We start from the raw sequence: 16,959 nt of genomic DNA, 5'->3' as shown, positions 1-16,959 counted from the left end.
GCACTGTGCGTCTCCCAGCTGGGGGCTGCCGGTGCAGAATGACCACTGTGAGGTGACTCACTCCATGCGAAATACTTCAAGGTCCTTTGAAACGCAACCAATCCCTTCACCAGCTGACTGACACACGCCTTTGCGCTGTAGCTGCTCCGCGTGTCTCCTGCCGGTGACGTGGACGTGAACGTGTGAGCGGAGGGCCATTGTGACGCCGGGCGGGGCTCGGCGCGGCTCCGCGGGGCGCTGGGGGCGGTGTGTCCTGCCGCAGCCGCCGTAGCCGCGCACCCGGAAGGAGGGAGGGGAGGGGAGGATGCCCATGCAGAGGGAGACACAAGCAGGCAGGCGGCGAGGAGAGGTGTTGTGGAGAAGTTCTCCGGTGTGAGAAACTGCGCAGGGACTGGCGGCAGCGCAGAGTCGAGAGGTAGGAGCTTGTTTCGGGTGTCTTCGCGGAGGGTCAGGCAGCTGCGCTCTCCCTCGCAGGTAGTTGGCTCAGTCAGTTTAGTGATGCAGCAGAAAGTGTCCGTCCGGGGAGGCGAGCCTGCTCAGGCGTGCTGAGCACCGCGCCCGGCGCACGTCTGCTCTGCTGTCGTGAGGGACCGCGGCTCGCTGGCTCGACAGCCGGGCTGGAGCACCGTGTTGTGACGTGACGTTTGTGTCGGCGAGGTCTGTCCCCTCCAGGCCGGAGGACGGGACACCCGTAGGGACGCAGTGTAACCTGGACAGCAGGTCAGCGGCGCGGGGAGCACGCCGTGTACCGTGCGAACTCCACACAGAAGGATCCCCGCTCTGGTAGGGCTGGTCAGACACAGCGTTTGGAGCAGCGGCTCCTTGTCTCGTGTCTCTGAAAGTGGGGTTCGCCGGGGCGCTGTGTGTCCGGGAGCGTGGCGTCTTTCCCCACTGGACGCTGGGCTGGATCAGTGAGGAGCCCCCCCCCTCCCTGTCTCCCAGCTCCCAGCTCCCAGCGTCTCATTGCGATTTCCCGGCGCTGAAAGACTCCGCTGTGTGCCGCGCCGAGCCCGGAGCAGCTGACCCGTCTGTGACTCAGGGAGGGTTCTGACCGGCCCGGCTGTGTCGAATTCCCTGGATTTTCCACAGCCCGGGTCTGCGTGTGGAATCTGGGGCGTGACGTCAGCGCCAGGGGCTACAGAGGTGCCTTTCAGCCTGCAGGGGGTGGGGGGGGGGGCGGCTGTCTCCGTCGGAACAGCGGCTGGGTCCACACTCCCACCACTCTTGCTGTAGAGGCCTCCTGCCCTGGGCCTGCGTGCTCCGGTGGGCGTGCGTGTGCGAGGTGCCCCCCGCTGGAGGGGCCGCCGAGCTGGTGTTCCTGCGGCCTGTCGGTCACCTGGGCTGTCCCTCTTCCTCCCCCGGCAGCCCCTGACAGGAAGGAGCAGCCCCTGACCGCTGGCCTCAGCCGCGTGGTGCCTGACCGCTCGCCGGTGTCCAGGAGGGCCCTCGGCCCGCTCCCTGTGCTTGGTGAGTGCTGGCTGGTCCTGCCCCTGATCTCGGGGGGGCTGCAGCTGGGCAGACTGGCCTTTCCGGGCTCTGCTCCCCTACGTGGGGGCTGATACTACTGATGGGCATCCATGGGGACAGGTCTGGGGGCGTGACACAGCGTGTGGAGTCTGCATGTTGTCCCTGTCCCCCGCAGGCCCTTGTGTGCGGGGAGGATGGGCGCGGGCGCGGCCCCGGCGCTGCAGTGGCTGCAGGAGTGGGCGGCGGTGTCCGTGCTGCGTGCGCGGCGCACGCTGCTCCAGGCCGCCGTCCTGCTGTGCGTGCTGGTGCTGCTGCTCTGGGTGGCCATCTTCCTGTACGGCAGCTTCTACTACTCCTACATGCCCACCGTCAGCTTCGCCACGCCTGTCCACTACGTGTACAGGTAAGGGCCTCGCCGGGTGGACAGGTACGGCCCTCGCCGGGTGGACAGGCACGTCCCTGCGCGCCGGGTGGACAGGTACGTCCCTGCGCGCCGGGTGGACAGGTACGTCCCTGCGCCGGGTGGACAGGTACGTCCAGGTGTGCCAGGTGGACAGGTACGGCCCTCGCCGGGTGGACAGGCACGTCCAGGTGCGCCAGGTGGACAGGTACGGCCCTCGCCGGGTGGACAGGCACGTCCAGGTGCGCCAGGTGGACAGGTACGGCCCTCGCCGGGTGGACAGGTACCTCCAGGTGCGCCAGGTGGACAGGTACGGCCCTCGCCGGGTGGACAGGTACCTCCAGGTGTGCCGGGTGGACAGGTACCTCCAGGTGTGCCGGGTGGACAGGTACGTCCAGGTGGGCCAGGTGGACAGGTATGTCAAGGTGCGCCAGGTGGACAGGTATGTCAAGGTGCGCCAGGTGGACAGGCACGTCCAGGTGGGCCAGGTGGACAGGCACGTCCCTGCCCAGGTGTACAGGCACGTCCAGGTGGGCCAGGTGGACAGGCACGTCCAGGTGCGCCAGGTGGACAGGCACGTCCAGGTGGGCCAGGTGGACAGGCACGTCCCTGCGCCAGGTGGACAGGCACCTCCAGGTGGGCCAGGTGGACAGGCACGTCCAGGTGTGCCAGGTGGACAGGCCTGCCTGCCTGGCAGCTGCTCACCGCTCTCTCTCTCTCGCTCTCAGGACAGACTGCGATTCTCTAGACGCGACTCTCTGCTCCTTCCCCTTCGCCAACGTCTCCCTGCTGAAGAACGGCCGAGAGAAGGTACCCCCCTCTCCCGCGCCGCGCCCTGCGCCCCGCGCCCCCGCAGCGCGCCCCCTCACCCCTCTCCCCTCTCCCCTCTCCCGGCCGCAGGTGATGATCTACGGGCAGCCCTACCGCATCTCCCTGGAGCTGGAGCTGCCCGAGTCCCAGAGCAACCAGCAGCTGGGCATGTTCCTGGTGCAGCTGTCCTGCTACACGCGGGGCGGCCAGGTCATCGCCTCCGTGTCCCGCTCCGTGAGTGACCCCCTGCCCCTGTCTTCCCGTCTGCACGTGCGTGAGTGCGTGTGCTCTGTGCACGTACGCTGTGCTGTGTGTGTGTGAGCTCTGTGCTGTGTGTTCTGTACTGTGTGTGTGTGTGTGTGTGTGTGTGTGTGTGTGTGTGTGTGAGCTCTGTGCTGTGTGCTCTGTACTGTGTGTGTGTGCTCTGTACTGTGTGTGTGTGTGTGTGTGTGAGCTCTGTGCTGTGTGCTCTGTACTGTGTGTGTGTGAGCTCTGTGCTGTGTGTTCTGTGCATGTGCACTCTACTGTGTGTGTGTGTGAGCTCTGTGCTGTGTGTTCTGTGCATGTGCACTCTACTGTGTGTGTGTGTGAGCTCTGTGCTGTGTGTTCTGTGCATGTGCACTCTACTGTGTGTGTGTGTGAGCTCTGTGCTGTGTGCTCTGTGCATGTGCACTCTACTGTGTGTGTGTGAGCTCTGTGCTGTGTGCTCTGTGCATGTGCACTCTGTACTGTGTGTGTGAGCTCTGTGCCCTGCATATCGAGCGCTCTGTGCTGTGAGTGTGTGAGCTCCATGTGTCTGTGTGATTGCAGTTTTGCCCTCCTGCAGGCTGAGTCCTCCTGTGTCCCAGCAGGCCATGCTGCACTACCGGTCAAGTCTACTGGAGACCCTGGCCACTCTATTCTTCTCACCCCTTCTGTTGTCCGGCATGGCGGAGCAGAAACAATTACTGGAAGTGGAGCTATACAGTGACTACAGGGAGAATTCGGTAATGCTCTTTTTCTGTCTGGGTCCGTGGGTCCGTGGGTCCGTGGGTCCGTGGGTCCGTGGGTCTCTGTGTCTCTCTGTGTCTCTCTGTGTCTCTGTGTCTCTGTGTCTCTGTGTCACTGGGTCTGTGTCTCTCTGTGTCACTGGGTCGGTCAGTCTAGGTTATTTAATTGTACCGGTGTCTCTCCCTCCCCTCCCCCACTCCAGTACGTCCCGACTGTGGGCGCGCTGCTCGAGATCCAGACTCGCCGGATCCAGATCTACTCCGCACAGCTGCGGATCCACGCCCACTTCACCGGCATCCGGTACGAGGGGGCGGGGCCTGCGGGCCGGGGGTTGTGGGTGATGTCGGAGTGTTCTGGGCCAGGCGGGTGTCTGAGCGATGCTGTGTTCTCTCTCTCGGTAGGTACCTGCTGTATAATTTCCCAGTGACCTCAGCGGTGATCGGGGTGGCCAGTAACTTTGCCTTCCTCAGCGTCATCGTGCTCTTCAGCTACCTGCAGTTCATCTGGGGCGGGCTGTGGCCCCGGGACCAGATCAGGGTGCAGGTCAGTCTCCCGCTCGCTCTGCTGTCCCCTCTTGTCCAGCCCGGTCCTGTCCCGGTCACACAGTGCTGACCGCGTGTCTCTCTGCCCAGGTCTCGATGGGGGATCAAGTGAGACTCCAGCAGAGGAGAGAGGAGGTCCGGCGACGTATGAGAGCCCCCAGCGCACAGAGTAAACACGCTACAGCCGACACGCCACACAGGGCCGACACGCTACAGCTGACACGCAACACAGAGCCGACACGCTACAGACGACACGCCACACAGGGCCGACACGCTACAGCCGACACGCCACACGGGGCCGACACGCTACATCCTCTCACGCCACACGGGGCCGACACGCTACATCCTCTCACGCCACACGGGGCCGACACCCTACATCCGTCACGCCACACGGGGCCGACACGGTACATCCGTCACGCCACACGGGGCCGACACGCTACATCCTCTCACGCCACACGGGGCCGACACGCTACATCCTCTCACGCCACACGGGGCCGACACGCTACATCCTCTCACGCCACACAGGGCCGACACGCTACATCCGTCACGCCACACGGGGCCGACACGCTACATCCTCTCACGCCACACGGGGCCGACACGGTACATCCGTCACGCCACACAGGGCCGACACGCTACATCCTCTCACGCCACACGGGGCTGACACGGTACATCCGTCACGCCACACAGGGCCGACACGCTACATCCTCTCACGCCACACGGGGCCGACACGCTACATCCTCTCACGCCACACAGGGCCGACACGCTACATCCTCTCACGCCACACGGGGCCGACACGCTACATCCTCTCACGCCACACGGGGCCGACACGCTACATCCTCTCACGCCACACAGGGCCGACACGCTACATCCTCTCACGCCACACGGGGCCGACACGCTACATCCTCTCACGCCACACGGGGCCGACACGCTACATCCTCTCACGCCACACAGGGCCGACACGCTACATCCTCTCACGCCACACGGGGCCGACACGCTACATCCTCTCACGCCACACGGGGCCGACACGCTACATCCTCTCACGCCACACAGGGCCGACACGCTACATCCTCTCTCACCACACGGAGACGGGACTAGAGCCAGCGAGTGCCTGCAGCGCACTCAGCAGCAGGGGCAGGCTGGACCGCCCGCTGTGCCCCTCCGTGGGCGAGACGTCGTGGTGATGGAATCGTGTCCGTCTCTCAGCCCAGGTCACGCACGCAGCGGGCGGCGCGGACGCTGGGGCAGGACCCTCGGGGCTGACCGGCTCAGAGCCTGCGCGGACGAAAGGTCAGTGTGGGAGTGGCCTGTAGGGGGAGAACGAGGGGCTGACCGGCGGCTCACACTGTCTCTGTGTTGCGCAGATGAGCTGGACGCAGTGAGGGAAGAGGCTCTGGAGACCATCGGTTCCCTGAGTGGACACCCTGACCTGCAGCAGCACTACTCAGGTGGGACACTGGACACACCTCCTGAACCAGGACTGGACAGCCCTGTTCTAGACACACTGACCCTCCAGGACTGGACTGGACAGCCCTGTTCTAGACACACTGACCCCCAGGACTGGACTGGACATCCCTGTTCTAGACACGCTGACCCCCCAGGACCTGGACTGGACATCCCTGTTCTAGACACACTGACCCCCAGGACCTGGACTGGACAGCCCTGTTCTAGACACACTGACCCTCCAGGACTGGACTGGACAGCCCTGATCAGTGTGTGTCCTGAGGGTACGACACTCATGGTGTGTGTTTTACAGGAGAGACAGAGTAGGAACAGACAGGCAGGCAGGCAGCTGAGGACCAGCACTGGTTTCTGCAGAGTGAAGACTAATAAACTGCTTGTGTCAGACTTTGACTGACCGCGAGTGTGTCGGACCGCTAGTGTGTCAGAGTTTGACTGTGTCGGACCCCGGGCGTGTCGGACCCCGAGCCTGCGTGGGTCCAGCTGTGAGGCGTGTCCTGCCCTCAGCTCCAGGGACACTTCGGTCTGCTCTCGGCAGCAGGACCTCAGCTGTCCAGACAGGAGGGAGGAGAGACCTTCTTGTTCTTCCTATTGCCTGAACGTGCCTCCTCTTCCCTCTGTCTCTCTCTCTCTCCCCCACCTCTGTCTCCCTCTCTCCTCTGTATCTCCCCCCTCTCTCTCTCTCTCCCCCCTCTCTCTCTCTCCTCCGTCTCTCCCCCCTCTGTCTCTCTCTCTCTCCTCCGTCTCTCCCCCTCTCTCTCTCTCTCTCTCTCTCTCTCTCTCTCTCTCTCTCTCTCTCTCTCTCTCTCTCTCTCTCTCTCTCTCTCTCTCTCTCTCCTCAGAGCTGGAGTCATCCTCTGAGGATCCTGCAGTGCTGCTTGAGGTGCCGGAGACCCTGGACAGCAGTGTGTCGGAGGAGGAGCCCGAGGAGCAGGGACCCCCAGCACCTGAGATCACACTGCGCCAGCGACACGGGGCCTGCAATAGCTCCTGAGCACACCCCTGGACACGCACCCCGAAATACCCCAATATACCCCTCAGGATACACTGGGGCTCCGGTCCAGTAGGACAGTCTGTTACACTGGGGGCTCCAGTCCAGTAGGACAGTCCTGTTACACTGGGGGCTCCAGTCCAGTAGGACAGTCCTGTTACACTGGGGGCTCCAGTCCAGTAGGACAGTCTGTTACACTGGGGCTCCGGTCCAGTAGGACAGTCCTGTTACACTGGGGGCTCCAGTCCAGTAGGACAGTCTGTTACACTGGGGCTCCGGTCCAGTAGGACAGTCCTGTTACACTGGGGGCTCCAGTCCAGTAGGACAGTCTGTTACACTGGGGCTCCAGTCCAGTAGGACAGTCTGTTACACTGGGGGCTCCAGTCCAGTAGGACAGTCTGTTACACTGGGGGCTCCAGTCCAGTAGGACAGTCCTGTTACACTGGGGGCTGCAGTCCAGTAGGACAGTCTGTTACACTGGGGGCTCCAGTCCAGTAGGACAGTCCTGTTACACTGGGGGCTCCAGTCCAGTAGGACAGTCCTGTTACACTGGGGCTCCAGTCCAGTAGGACAGTCCTGTTACACTGGGGGCTCCAGTCCAGTAGGACAGTCTGTTACACTGGGGGCTCCAGTCCAGTAGGACAGTTTGTTACACTGGGGCTCCAGTCCAGTAGGACAGTCCTGTTACACTGGGGCTCCAGTCCAGTAGGAGAGGGAGATATAGTCATGTTAGATCAAGTGTGTTTAGAATGGAAAACTGTTCTAGAGGAAACAGCAGGTGTCTGGGTTGTCTGTCCTGGGGGGTGTGAGTCTGCAGTGAGCAGCTTCTGTGTGCATTCCTGGCGAATTAACCCTCGCTGTACCTGGGCATGTTGGCTACTCTGACTGAGCGGCCGGAGGGGAAGTGATGTCATCACCTCGGCCAGAGGGGAAGTGATGTCATCCCAGGGACTACAGCTGGTGTGAGGCCACCCTGTGTTGTTGGTAATCACCACCTGAATGACTAATTACATTCCCAGTCCCCAGGGCTGTGGGGAGAATTTATTACTGGTTCCACTGTGATGGTTGTATCACGTTCATCTCTGGGTGCTCAGTTCTGTTTGCAGTTAATCGGGTCTGGACTGACCCCCGACCCCTGACCCCTGACCCCGCGGCACATTCCTTTCACATCTCTGTGTTGTCTGCTCTTGTTCAACTGACGCTGTTTTAGCTTTTAATAAATCTTTAAAGCCAAATGGGTTCTGTTTCTGTGGTCTGTGGTGGAGGCCCAGGGTTCGAGAGCCCTGCCGGTCGAGGCAGTGAGAAAGCTTGCCAATCACATTGATAGATCCCCGACCGCCGAGTCTCCAGCGCGCTGGTTCAAGCTCTGTTTTGGCCGTGACCCCGTGACCCCGGCCCTCCCTCGGCTCTGCTGCGGCGATGAAGGGTCCGGCGGCCAGGCGCCCGGGCTCATGGAGACGCTGCGGAGCCGGTTCCGCGCATCTGATTACACTCGGCCTGCAGAGCGACCGCCGGGGAGGACGCTGAAACCCCACTGCTCCCCCGCCCGTGGATCATCCCCCGTGTCCCGGCCCTGTCTGCGCGGAGCTCGCACCGGTAGCGCCTCTTCGCCTCCGCCAGGGGGCGCTGCAGCTCCACGCCAGGAGGGCTGGGGCTCACGCCCGCGGCCGCCCGCCCTCGGGAGGAAACGTTTGCGCCGCGAATGCAAAACAGGAGGCGGGGTGTTGCGCGTCGATGCGGACACACCGCCGGCCGGCCGGAACTGGCGGCTGCTGTTCCTGCGCTGAGAGGGCGGCGGACGGGCTCGCAGCGCTGACCGGTCCGCAGGTCCGAGTCCGCTGGCGGGGCAGGCGGGGAGCTCATCGCTGCCGGACGCTGGGGCCGCACGGAGCCGCGCAGAGCCCAGTGAGCGGGCGGGCTGGTGTTGTTTACCGCGCTACCACGCAAGTGAGTTTCTTCTCAGACCTCACTGTCGGCCGGAGATCGCAACGCGCTGTCCCGCTCCTTCCTGCTGATGCTATCTGCGTATCTCTCTCCCCCTCTGCCTCTCTCCCCTCTCTGTATCCCTCTTTCTCCTTTTCTCCTGTCATCTGATCCTGCTTTCCTCGAGAGCAACTGTGAGCTTATTATCCTCATCCTCAGAACTGTAGAGACACTCGGTCCAGCTCCTCTGTATCTTCACATTAACACTCCATCCTCATCCTCAGATCTGTAGAGTAACTGTAGAGACACTCAGCCCAGCTCCTCTGTATCTTCACATTAACACACCATCCTCATCCTCAGATCTGTAGAGTAACTGTAGAGACACTCAGTCCAGCTCCTCTGTATCTTCACATTAACACACCCTCCTCATCCTCAGATCTGTAGAGTAACTGTAGAGACACTCAGCCCAGCTCCTCTGTATCTTTACATTAACACACCATCCTCATCCTCAGACCTGCTGGGGAGATGTGTACTGGTAGGGTGACCCTCAGTAACCCCCCCCCCTCTGCCCCCCAGGTCTGGTTTGTCTGATCGCCACCCTTTTCTGAGGCACATGGACACTTCACCTTTGACCCCTGTCCCCCAGGGGTCATGGGAGACAGGGAGCGAGGGCAGTTCTGGTCGGAGGGCGGGGAGCAGGGCTAATTGCCAGGACGCCCGTGGACCCGGTCCAGAACTGGACCCACAGAGGCCGGCGGGGACACCTCTCCCGGAGCCAACCCTGCAGTCCAGACGGGCTTCCCTGCGGAAGAAATTTCCTGCTGTTTCCTTGGAGCAGGGATCTGGGTCAGACTCAGAACTTGGACCCCCCTTGTCCTCGGGATTTATAACCACGGAGCAGCAGTGGGGTCCAGAGCCAAACAGGGAGCTGGGAAGAGAGCGGAACGGCGGGAACAAGGGCCGACAGGAGGGAGGGGCAGAGGGGGCGGGGCGAGGGGCAGAGGGGGCGGGGCGAGAGGGAGATGGGGAGGAGAAGGTGACTGAGGGGGCAGGGCGAGGGGCAGAGGGGGCGGGGCGAGAGGGAGATGGGGAGGAGATGGGGACTGAAGGGGCGGGGCGAGGGGCAGAGGGGGCGGGGCGAGAGGGAGATGGGGAGGAGAGGGGGACTGAGGGGGCGGGGAGAGGGGCAGAGGGGGCGGGGCGAGAGGGAGATGGGGAGGAGAAGGTGACTGAGGGGGCGGGGCAAGGGGCTGAGGGGGCGGGGGGAGAGGGAGATGGGGAGGAGAGGGGGGCTGAGGGGGCGGGGAGAGGGGCAGAGGGGGCGGGGAGAGACATAGATGGGGCGAGGCGAGGGGCAGAGGGGGCAGGGAGAGAGGGAGAGGGGGAGGAGAGGGGGGCGGAGGGGACAGGGAGATCAGGATTGGGGGAGGAGGCAGTTGGAGAGAGGGGGACGGAGAAGAGGTGGAAGGGGTTAGGAGGAGGGGGAGAGAGGGCCTGGAGGCAGCAGAGAGGCCGGGGCAGGAGAGTGGGGGGGAGCGAGGGGGACAGGCTGGGAGCTCTGACCCGGACGCTGCAGCACTCGTCCGCCTCCTCCTCTTCCTCCTTCAACTGCTCCTCCGCGGAGAGCGACGAGGTCTTCAGTGAGGATGAGGAGGGGGCTGCCAAGAGGAAGGTGCTGCGCAAGGTGAGTGAGAGATGACTGGTGGTCCCGTGTGCTCGTGCGTGGTCCCGTGTGCTTGTGTGTGTTCCCGTGTGCTCGTGCGTGGTCCCGTGTAGTTGTGTGTGTTCCCGTGTGCTTGTGTGTGTTCCCGTGTGCTCGTGCGTGTTCCCAGGTGCTCGTGTGTGTTCCCGTGTCCTAGTGTGTGGTCCTGTGTGCTTGTGTGTGTTCCCGTGTGCTCATGTGTGGTCCCGTGTGCTTGTGTGTGTGTTCCCGTGTGCTTGTGTGTGGTCCCGTGTGCTTGTGTGTGGTCCCGTGTCCTAGTGCGTTGTCCCGTGTGCTCGTGCGTGTTCCCGTGTGCTCGTGCGTGGTCCCGTGTGCTCGTGCGTGTTCCCGTGTGCTCGTGTGTGTTCCCGTGTGCTTGTGTGTGTTCCCGTGTGCTCGTGCGTGTTCGTGTGTGCTCGTGCGTGTTCCCGTGTGCTCGTGCGTGTTCCCGTGTGCTCGTGCGTGTTCCCGTGTGCTCGTGCGTGTTCCCGTGTGTTTGTGTGTGTTCCCGTGTGCTTGTGTCTGTTCCCGTGTGCTTGTGTGTGTTCCGGTGTGCTTGTGTGTGTTCCCGTGTGCTTGTGTCTGTTCCCGTGTGCTTGTGTGTGTTCCGGTGTGCTTGTGTGTGTTCCTGTGTGCTCGTGCGTGTTCCTGTGTGTTTGTGTGTGTTCCCGTGTGCTCGTGCGTGTTCCCGTGTGCTCGTGCCTCTCTCCCCCCATGAGAATCACCGGGACTCTCGGAGTGGGGTGGTCCTGTGGGAGGGAATCCCTGCGGTGAGAGCACGGAGAGGCCCGGCCAGGGGACTCAGGCAGGAGAGAGAAGGGTTTGCGCAACAGTGAGACAGGAAGCTTGCGGTCGGCCGGCTGAGCTGTTCGGGCTGCTGGCCCTTATCTCACAGAGCGATGCGTCGACATCAGGGTCTCGCACAGCAGGACCGGGGTCCCTTCAGGGGCACAGGGCCCAGGGGGTCCGGGCTCTCAGGGCAGAGTGGAGCCCCAGCTGGGCACCCCAAGTATGACCAGACTGGACCGACCCACTGGACCAGCCGGGTCCGTGCACACTGGAGGGGTGTGTGTGCATCAGCTCGTCCTTATCTCTCTCCTGTTCTCTCACGCTTCACATTGGCAACAGACACGTGTTCCTGTGTCTGGTGTCGGTGTGTGTTGTGTGTGTATTCTGTGTGTGTGTGGTGTGTGCTCGTGGCTCTGGACAGGGCAGGATTTGCATTGGTGTGAAAGGAATCCTTGATGCTGTCACCAGTGGATGTGGGTTCGATTTGAATAAGTGTTGGCTCTGATTTGCATGGTGTCTGTGCTACAGACGGGCAGCGCCAGCGCTAACCAGGCCCGTGTGCTCTGAAGATGCTCCTCCTCTTCCTTCTGTTTCTCCCTCCTCTCACTCTCTCCTCCTCTTCTTCCTCTTCCACCCTCTCCTCTCCTTCTGTCTCTCCTCTCACTCTCTCCTCCTCTCCACCTCTCCTTCTGTCTCTCCCTCCTCTCACTCTCTCCTCCTCTTCCTCCTTTTCCTCTCTTTCCCTCCTCTCACTCTCTCTTCCTCCTCTCCTTCACTCTTCCTTCCTCTTTCACCCCCTCTGCTCCTCTCTCTTCCTCCTGCAGTCTCTCTGGGCGGTCACACACTCGGGCTGCCTGCGTGGCTGCGATCCTGTTCTGCTGTGCTGTCCTGTGCAGTCCTGCGCTCTTACCTGGCTGTGTCCCTGGAGCCCTGCTGTAACGCCCCCTGCCTTCCATCCCAGCTGAGCTCTGAGCTACATCACTGACAAGATGATGCTGAGGTCGTGTGAGCTGAGCCCCCGCTGTCTCTGTCCCCCCCAGTGTCGCTCCTTGAAGACCTTCTTCACCATGATGCAGTGGTCTCTGCGCAGGCAGAACTCCTGGGTGCAGCTGGCCGGCCACGAAGGTCAGGACTCTCTCTCCCACCCCCTCTCCATCCCTCTCCGCAGAACCCTTCCCCGTCTGTCATGGCTCAGGACTCTCTCTCTGCTCTCTGTCTCAGCTCTCTGTCTTGAGACTCTCTCTGGACTCTGTCTCAGGACTCTCTCAGGACTCTCTCAGGACTCTCTCAGGACTCTCTCAGGACTCTGTCTTGAGACTCTCTCAGGACTCTGTCTCAGGTCTCTGTCTTGAGACTCTCTCTGGACTCTGTCTCTGGACTCTGTCTCTGGACTCTGTCTCTGGACTGTCTCAGGTCTCTGTCTCAGGTCTCTGTCTCAGGACTCTCTCAGGACTCTGTCTCAGGTCTCTCTCTGGACTGTCTCAGGTCTCTGTCTCAGGACTCTCTATCTCCCCCTCCCCTCTGCCGCAGGTAACTTCTGTCCCAGCGGGGGGGGGGAGGTGTTGAAGCGCTTCAGCGTGACGGAGGGCGCCTGCCTGCAGAGCCTGATGTCCGACGTGCTGCGCCCCTTCGTCCCGCAGTACCGCGGCCCCACCACCAGGGGGGGCCAGACCTACCTGCGCCTGGAGGACCTGCTGAGCGGGCTGGACAGCCCCGTCATCATGGACTGCAAGATGGGCGTCAGGTAGGGGCGTCATGAAGCCCGCTAGGAGGCTGTGGCTGGGTTTTCTGAAACACCGTGTAGTCGCGTCATGTTACACGCCTGTTTCTAAGGCTGTGAGTCCGAGTACGTTTACTGTCTGAAAATACAGAAAACACTCGCGCACAGACTTCACACAGGCCCTCGGCTTGTTGACTTCACACTGCTGCAGCTCCTGTCCCTCTGAAACAGCGCTGTCCGTGGACACTGTGATACACTGTCACCGGATCAGCCCCGAGCGCCTGCACATTCTGGGAGCAGGAGTATCTGTGGACAAGTAAGAGATGATACAGTGATCAGTGATTGGTGATAATGATCAATAATGCAGTGATCAGTGATGAATCATAATGTTAGTGATACAGTGATCAGTGATGAACGATTGATGATAAGGTGATGAGTGATCAACGACATGGTGATCAGTATTTGATGACACAGGGATCAATGATTGATGACATGGTGATCAGTGATTAATGATGCTTATATGTGATCAGTGACACTGTGATCAATGTCACATGAGTGATTGATGACCGTGATCAGTGATACAGTGGTCGACGTGCAGTAAGCGATGGTGGGGATCAGTGATCAATAACACAGTGATCCATGATCGATGGCGGTGATGAGGGATCAGTGATCCAGTGATCAACGATACACTAATCGATGGCGGTGATCAGTGATCCAGTGATCAATAATACAGTGATCGATGGTGGTGATCAGTGATACAGTGATCAATGAGACAGTGATCAATAATACAGTGATCGATGGCGGTGATGAGGGATCAGTGATCCAGTGATCAACGATACACTGATCGATGGCGGTGATCAGTGATCCAGTGATCAATAATACAGTGATCGATGGCGGTGATCAGTGATACAGTGATCAATGAGACAGTGATAGGTGGTGGGGATCCGCGATCGGTGGCAGTGATGAGGGATCATTGATACAGTGATGAGTGATTGATGACGGTGATCAGTGATACAGTGATCAATGATGCCCTCTCGCAGGACCTATCTGGAGGAGGAGCTGACCAAGGCGCGCCTGAAGCCCTGCCCGCGGAGGGATATGTACCAGAAGATGGTGAAAGTAGACCCGGCAGCTCCCACGGCGGATGAGCACGCTCAGCAGGCTGTGACCAAGCCGCGCTACATGCAGTGGAGGGAGACGATCAGCTCCACGGCAACGCTGGGCTTCCGCATAGAGGGCATCACTGTGAGTAAACCCGGCGCGCTGACCACAGGTCACAGGTCACAGGTCACAGGTCACAGGTCACACACACACCTGCGTGACTCCCACTCCCTCTCTCTCAGATGGAGGCCGGGAAGGTCCTGAGGGATTTTAAGAAGACTCGAACCCCTGAGCAGATCATAGAGGCCATTCTCGCCTTCACCAGGGGCCAGACGCCTGTCCTGGTCAGTGTCCGGCCCTCTGTCCCGCTGTCCCTCTCTGTCTCGCTGTGTCCGCAGTGTTGACTCTCTCTCTGCTCTGCCCGCAGGAAGCCTACCTCTCCAGGCTGAATGATCTCCGCTCTGCTCTCCCAGACTCGGTCTTCTTCCACTCCCACGAGGTCAGTCAGTGTGTCCGTCAGGAGGCCCTGGAGAGCCTGGACATTGGACTCCCTCCCGTTTGTCCCTGACCCCTGACCTCTGACCCCTCTCTCCCCCAGCTGATCAGCAGCTCCCTTCTGTTTGTCCCTGACCCCTGACCCGTCTCTCCCCCAGCTGATCGGCAGCTCCCTCCTGTTTGTCCCTGACCCCTGACCTCTGACCCCTCTCCCCCCGCTGATCGGCAGCTCCCTTCTGTTTGTCCCTGACCCCTGACCCCTCTCTCCCCCTGCTGATCGGCAGCTCCCTTCTGTTTGTCCCTGACCCCTCTCTCCCCCAGCTGATCGGCAGCTCCCTCCTGTTTGTCCCTGACCCCTGACCTCTGACCCCTCTCTCCCCCAGCTGATCGGCAGCTCCCTCCTGTTTGTCCACGACCTCTCCGGCCGGGCCAACGTGTGGATGATTGACTTTGGGAAGACCACGCCCGCCCCGCCCAGCCTGGCGCTGCGGCACGACGTGCCCTGGACGGAGGGCAGCCGCGAGGACGGGTACCTCATCGGCCTGGCCCACCTCACCTCCATCGTGGGCTGGGCCCTGGAGCGATCACGAACCGGCCCCGGCCCAGGCAGCAGCGCCGACTCGGACCAGGATTTCAGGACTGCCCCAGAGCCGAGTCCGGTTCCGCCCAGGCCTGCTGACGACGGTACTGGACCCAGACCCAGACAAGGGCACACCTGACCACACGGCCAGCACACACAGAACCTGCCAATACTGGACCCGGTTACACCAACAGAGCCCCAGACTGTAACCCATAGCAACCGTGCTGGCCCACCATGCACAGGGTCAGAGGTCACCGCACGGTTCCTCTTCACATCCGGTCTCCGTGGGGATGATGTGGTGGGAATGGGAAGCTCTCCATATGGGAATCTGCAGTCGATATTCCTCGGATTCTGACCCCCTGGGAATCTCGGGAACGACGGAAGGTTCGGACGTGATTGGATTGTGTAGAAATATTGGAGTTGTTGGTGTCGAGAGGGGTGTGTTTTGGCAGCAGTATTTCAGGGAGGAACAGGGGCTCCCTGCTCTTCCAGGAGCTGGAATTCCCCTGCGGGGAAAGACTCCCTATTCGGCCTCATTGTCAGGGAATGTGCAGCTTTCACTGTCCTGGACACACTGACCTCCAGGACTGGACTGGACAGCTCTGTTCTAGACACACTGACCCCCAGGACTGGACTGGACAGCCCTGTTCTAGACACACTGACCCTCCAGGACTGGACAGCCCTGTTCTAGACACACTGACCCTCCAGGACTGGACTGGACAGCCCTGTTCTAGACACACTGACCCTCCAGGACAGGACTGGACAGCCCTGTTCTAGACACACCGACCTCCAGGACTGGACTGGAAAGCCCTGTTCTAGACACACTGACCCTCCAGGACTGGACTGGACAGCTCTGCTCTGGACACACTGACCCCCAGGACTGGACTGGACAGCTCTGTCCTGGACACACTGACCCTCAGGACTGGACTGGACAGCCCTGTTCTAGACACACTTCCCCTCCAGGACTGGACAGCCCTGTTCTAGACACACTGACCCTCCAGGACTGGACTGGACAGCCCTGTTCTAGACACACTGACCCTCCAGGACTGGACTGGACAGCCCTGTTCTGGACACACTGACCCTCCAGGACTGGACTGGACAGCCCTGTTCTAGACACACTGACCCTCCAGGACAGGACTGGACAGCCCTGTTCTGGACACACTGACCCTCCAGGACTGGACTGGACAGCCCTGTTCTAGACACACTGACCCTCCAGGACAGGACAGCTCTGTTCTAGAGACACTGCCCCTCCAGGACTGGACTGGACAGCCCTGTTCTAGACACACTGACCCTCCAGGACTGGACTGGACAGCCCTGTTCTAGGCACACTGACCCTCCAGGACTGGACTGGACAGCCCTGTTCTAGGCACACTGACCCTCCAGGACTGGACTGGACAGCTCTGTTGTCTGTGGCAGTAGCGATTATCATCAGTCTGTCACAGAAATAAAGGCTCCTTGAACTGTGTTGTTTGCTTCCTGTTCAGAGTGTCAGGCTCTGCCCCTGAGCTCCCAGCCACACAGCTGGTCTAATTAACTAATTAACACAACTGTAACGCTTCTGCGCAGCTGCAGGGGTGTCTGCAGAGCTGGACCTGGAGGGACGGGACTGTGAGTGACCTTTAGTAACACCTTGTGTGCGTCTGAGACGATGACGAGGTCAGGGGCTGATTGGCTGAAGCCCTCAGGGGGACAAACTCCTGAGACCCCCAGGGAACACACTGCTGGCAATGGAGAGCCAGCACCCTTAACTACTTAATAATAATAATGATAATAATAATTGCTTACACTTATAGAGTGGACACTCTGGACACTCCACTCAAAGCGCTGTACAGGTACTGGGGATCCCCTCCACCCCCAGTGTGCAGCCCCACCTGGATGATGCGCCAGTCCGCTCCCCACAGCAGCTCTCAGTGGGGAGGAGAGCAGAGTGATGGAGCCAGTTCAGAGAGGGGGGTTATTGGGAGGCCATGATTGGTAAGGGCCAATGGGAA

At 60.9% G+C, this 16,959-nt stretch overlaps 2 protein-coding genes across 11 annotated transcripts; both read left to right on the top strand.

The window, feature by feature from the left end:
* The first annotated feature begins 244 nt into the window (after positions 1–244).
* Positions 245–7,893, top strand: bscl2 (BSCL2 lipid droplet biogenesis associated, seipin). 10 transcript variants are annotated; one of them, XR_015927602.1, is made up of 13 exons: positions 246–415; positions 1,366–1,467; positions 1,643–1,870; positions 2,596–2,677; positions 2,768–2,911; positions 3,529–3,663; positions 3,870–3,967; positions 4,069–4,210; positions 4,300–4,378; positions 5,413–5,496; positions 5,571–5,654; positions 6,510–6,773; positions 7,091–7,893. XR_015927602.1 is itself a non-coding variant. In XM_088608776.1 (12 exons), exons 3-12 carry the CDS (start codon positions 1,662–1,664, stop codon positions 5,974–5,976), a joined length of 1,071 nt encoding a protein of 356 aa, XP_088464902.1. In that variant the 5' UTR covers positions 245–415; positions 1,366–1,467; positions 1,643–1,661; the 3' UTR covers positions 5,977–6,054. The 10 variants fall into 10 exon arrangements, 4 of the variants coding, with proteins under 4 accessions (XP_088464902.1, XP_088464900.1, XP_088464901.1 ...); XR_015927601.1 differs by having other exon boundaries at positions 6,811–7,893; XR_015927600.1 differs by having other exon boundaries at positions 6,510–6,845; positions 6,881–7,893.
* A 1,301-nt stretch (positions 7,894–9,194) lies between these two features.
* LOC148646540 (uncharacterized) lies at positions 9,195–16,433 on the top strand. Its single transcript, XM_088609405.1, has 8 exons — positions 9,195–10,265; positions 12,113–12,197; positions 12,603–12,816; positions 13,004–13,108; positions 13,833–14,037; positions 14,136–14,237; positions 14,321–14,392; positions 14,772–16,433. Exons 1-8 carry the CDS (start codon positions 9,195–9,197, stop codon positions 15,105–15,107), a joined length of 2,190 nt encoding a protein of 729 aa, XP_088465531.1. The 3' UTR covers positions 15,108–16,433.
* Positions 16,434–16,959: the final 526 nt, after the last annotated feature.

The sequence above is a fragment of the Lepisosteus platostomus genome, chromosome 16 (genome assembly GCF_059453375.1).
Source record: "Lepisosteus platostomus isolate fLepPlt1 chromosome 16, fLepPlt1.hap1, whole genome shotgun sequence".
NCBI classification, from domain to species: domain Eukaryota; kingdom Metazoa; phylum Chordata; class Actinopteri; order Semionotiformes; family Lepisosteidae; genus Lepisosteus; species Lepisosteus platostomus.
The sequence above is the reverse complement of the archived record's forward strand: the minus strand, read 5'-3'. Positions and strand labels throughout refer to the sequence as shown.

Coding starts and splice junctions, on each gene's coding strand:
- bscl2 (XM_088608774.1), top strand. CDS start 1,662: ATGGGCGCGGGCGCGGCCCCGGCGCTGCAGTGGCTGCAGGAGTGGGCG. Junction 1,871..2,595: donor CCTGTCCACTACGTGTACAG/GTAAGGGCCTCG, acceptor TCTCGCTCTCAG/GACAGACTGCGATTCTCTAG. Junction 4,211..4,299: donor GGGACCAGATCAGGGTGCAG/GTCAGTCTCCCG, acceptor CTCTCTGCCCAG/GTCTCGATGGGGGATCAAGT.
- LOC148646540 (XM_088609405.1), top strand. CDS start 9,195: ATGGACACTTCACCTTTGACCCCTGTCCCCCAGGGGTCATGGGAGACA. Junction 12,198..12,602: donor GCAGCTGGCCGGCCACGAAG/GTCAGGACTCTC, acceptor CCTCTGCCGCAG/GTAACTTCTGTCCCAGCGGG. Junction 14,393..14,771: donor TCTTCTTCCACTCCCACGAG/GTCAGTCAGTGT, acceptor TCTCTCCCCCAG/CTGATCGGCAGCTCCCTCCT.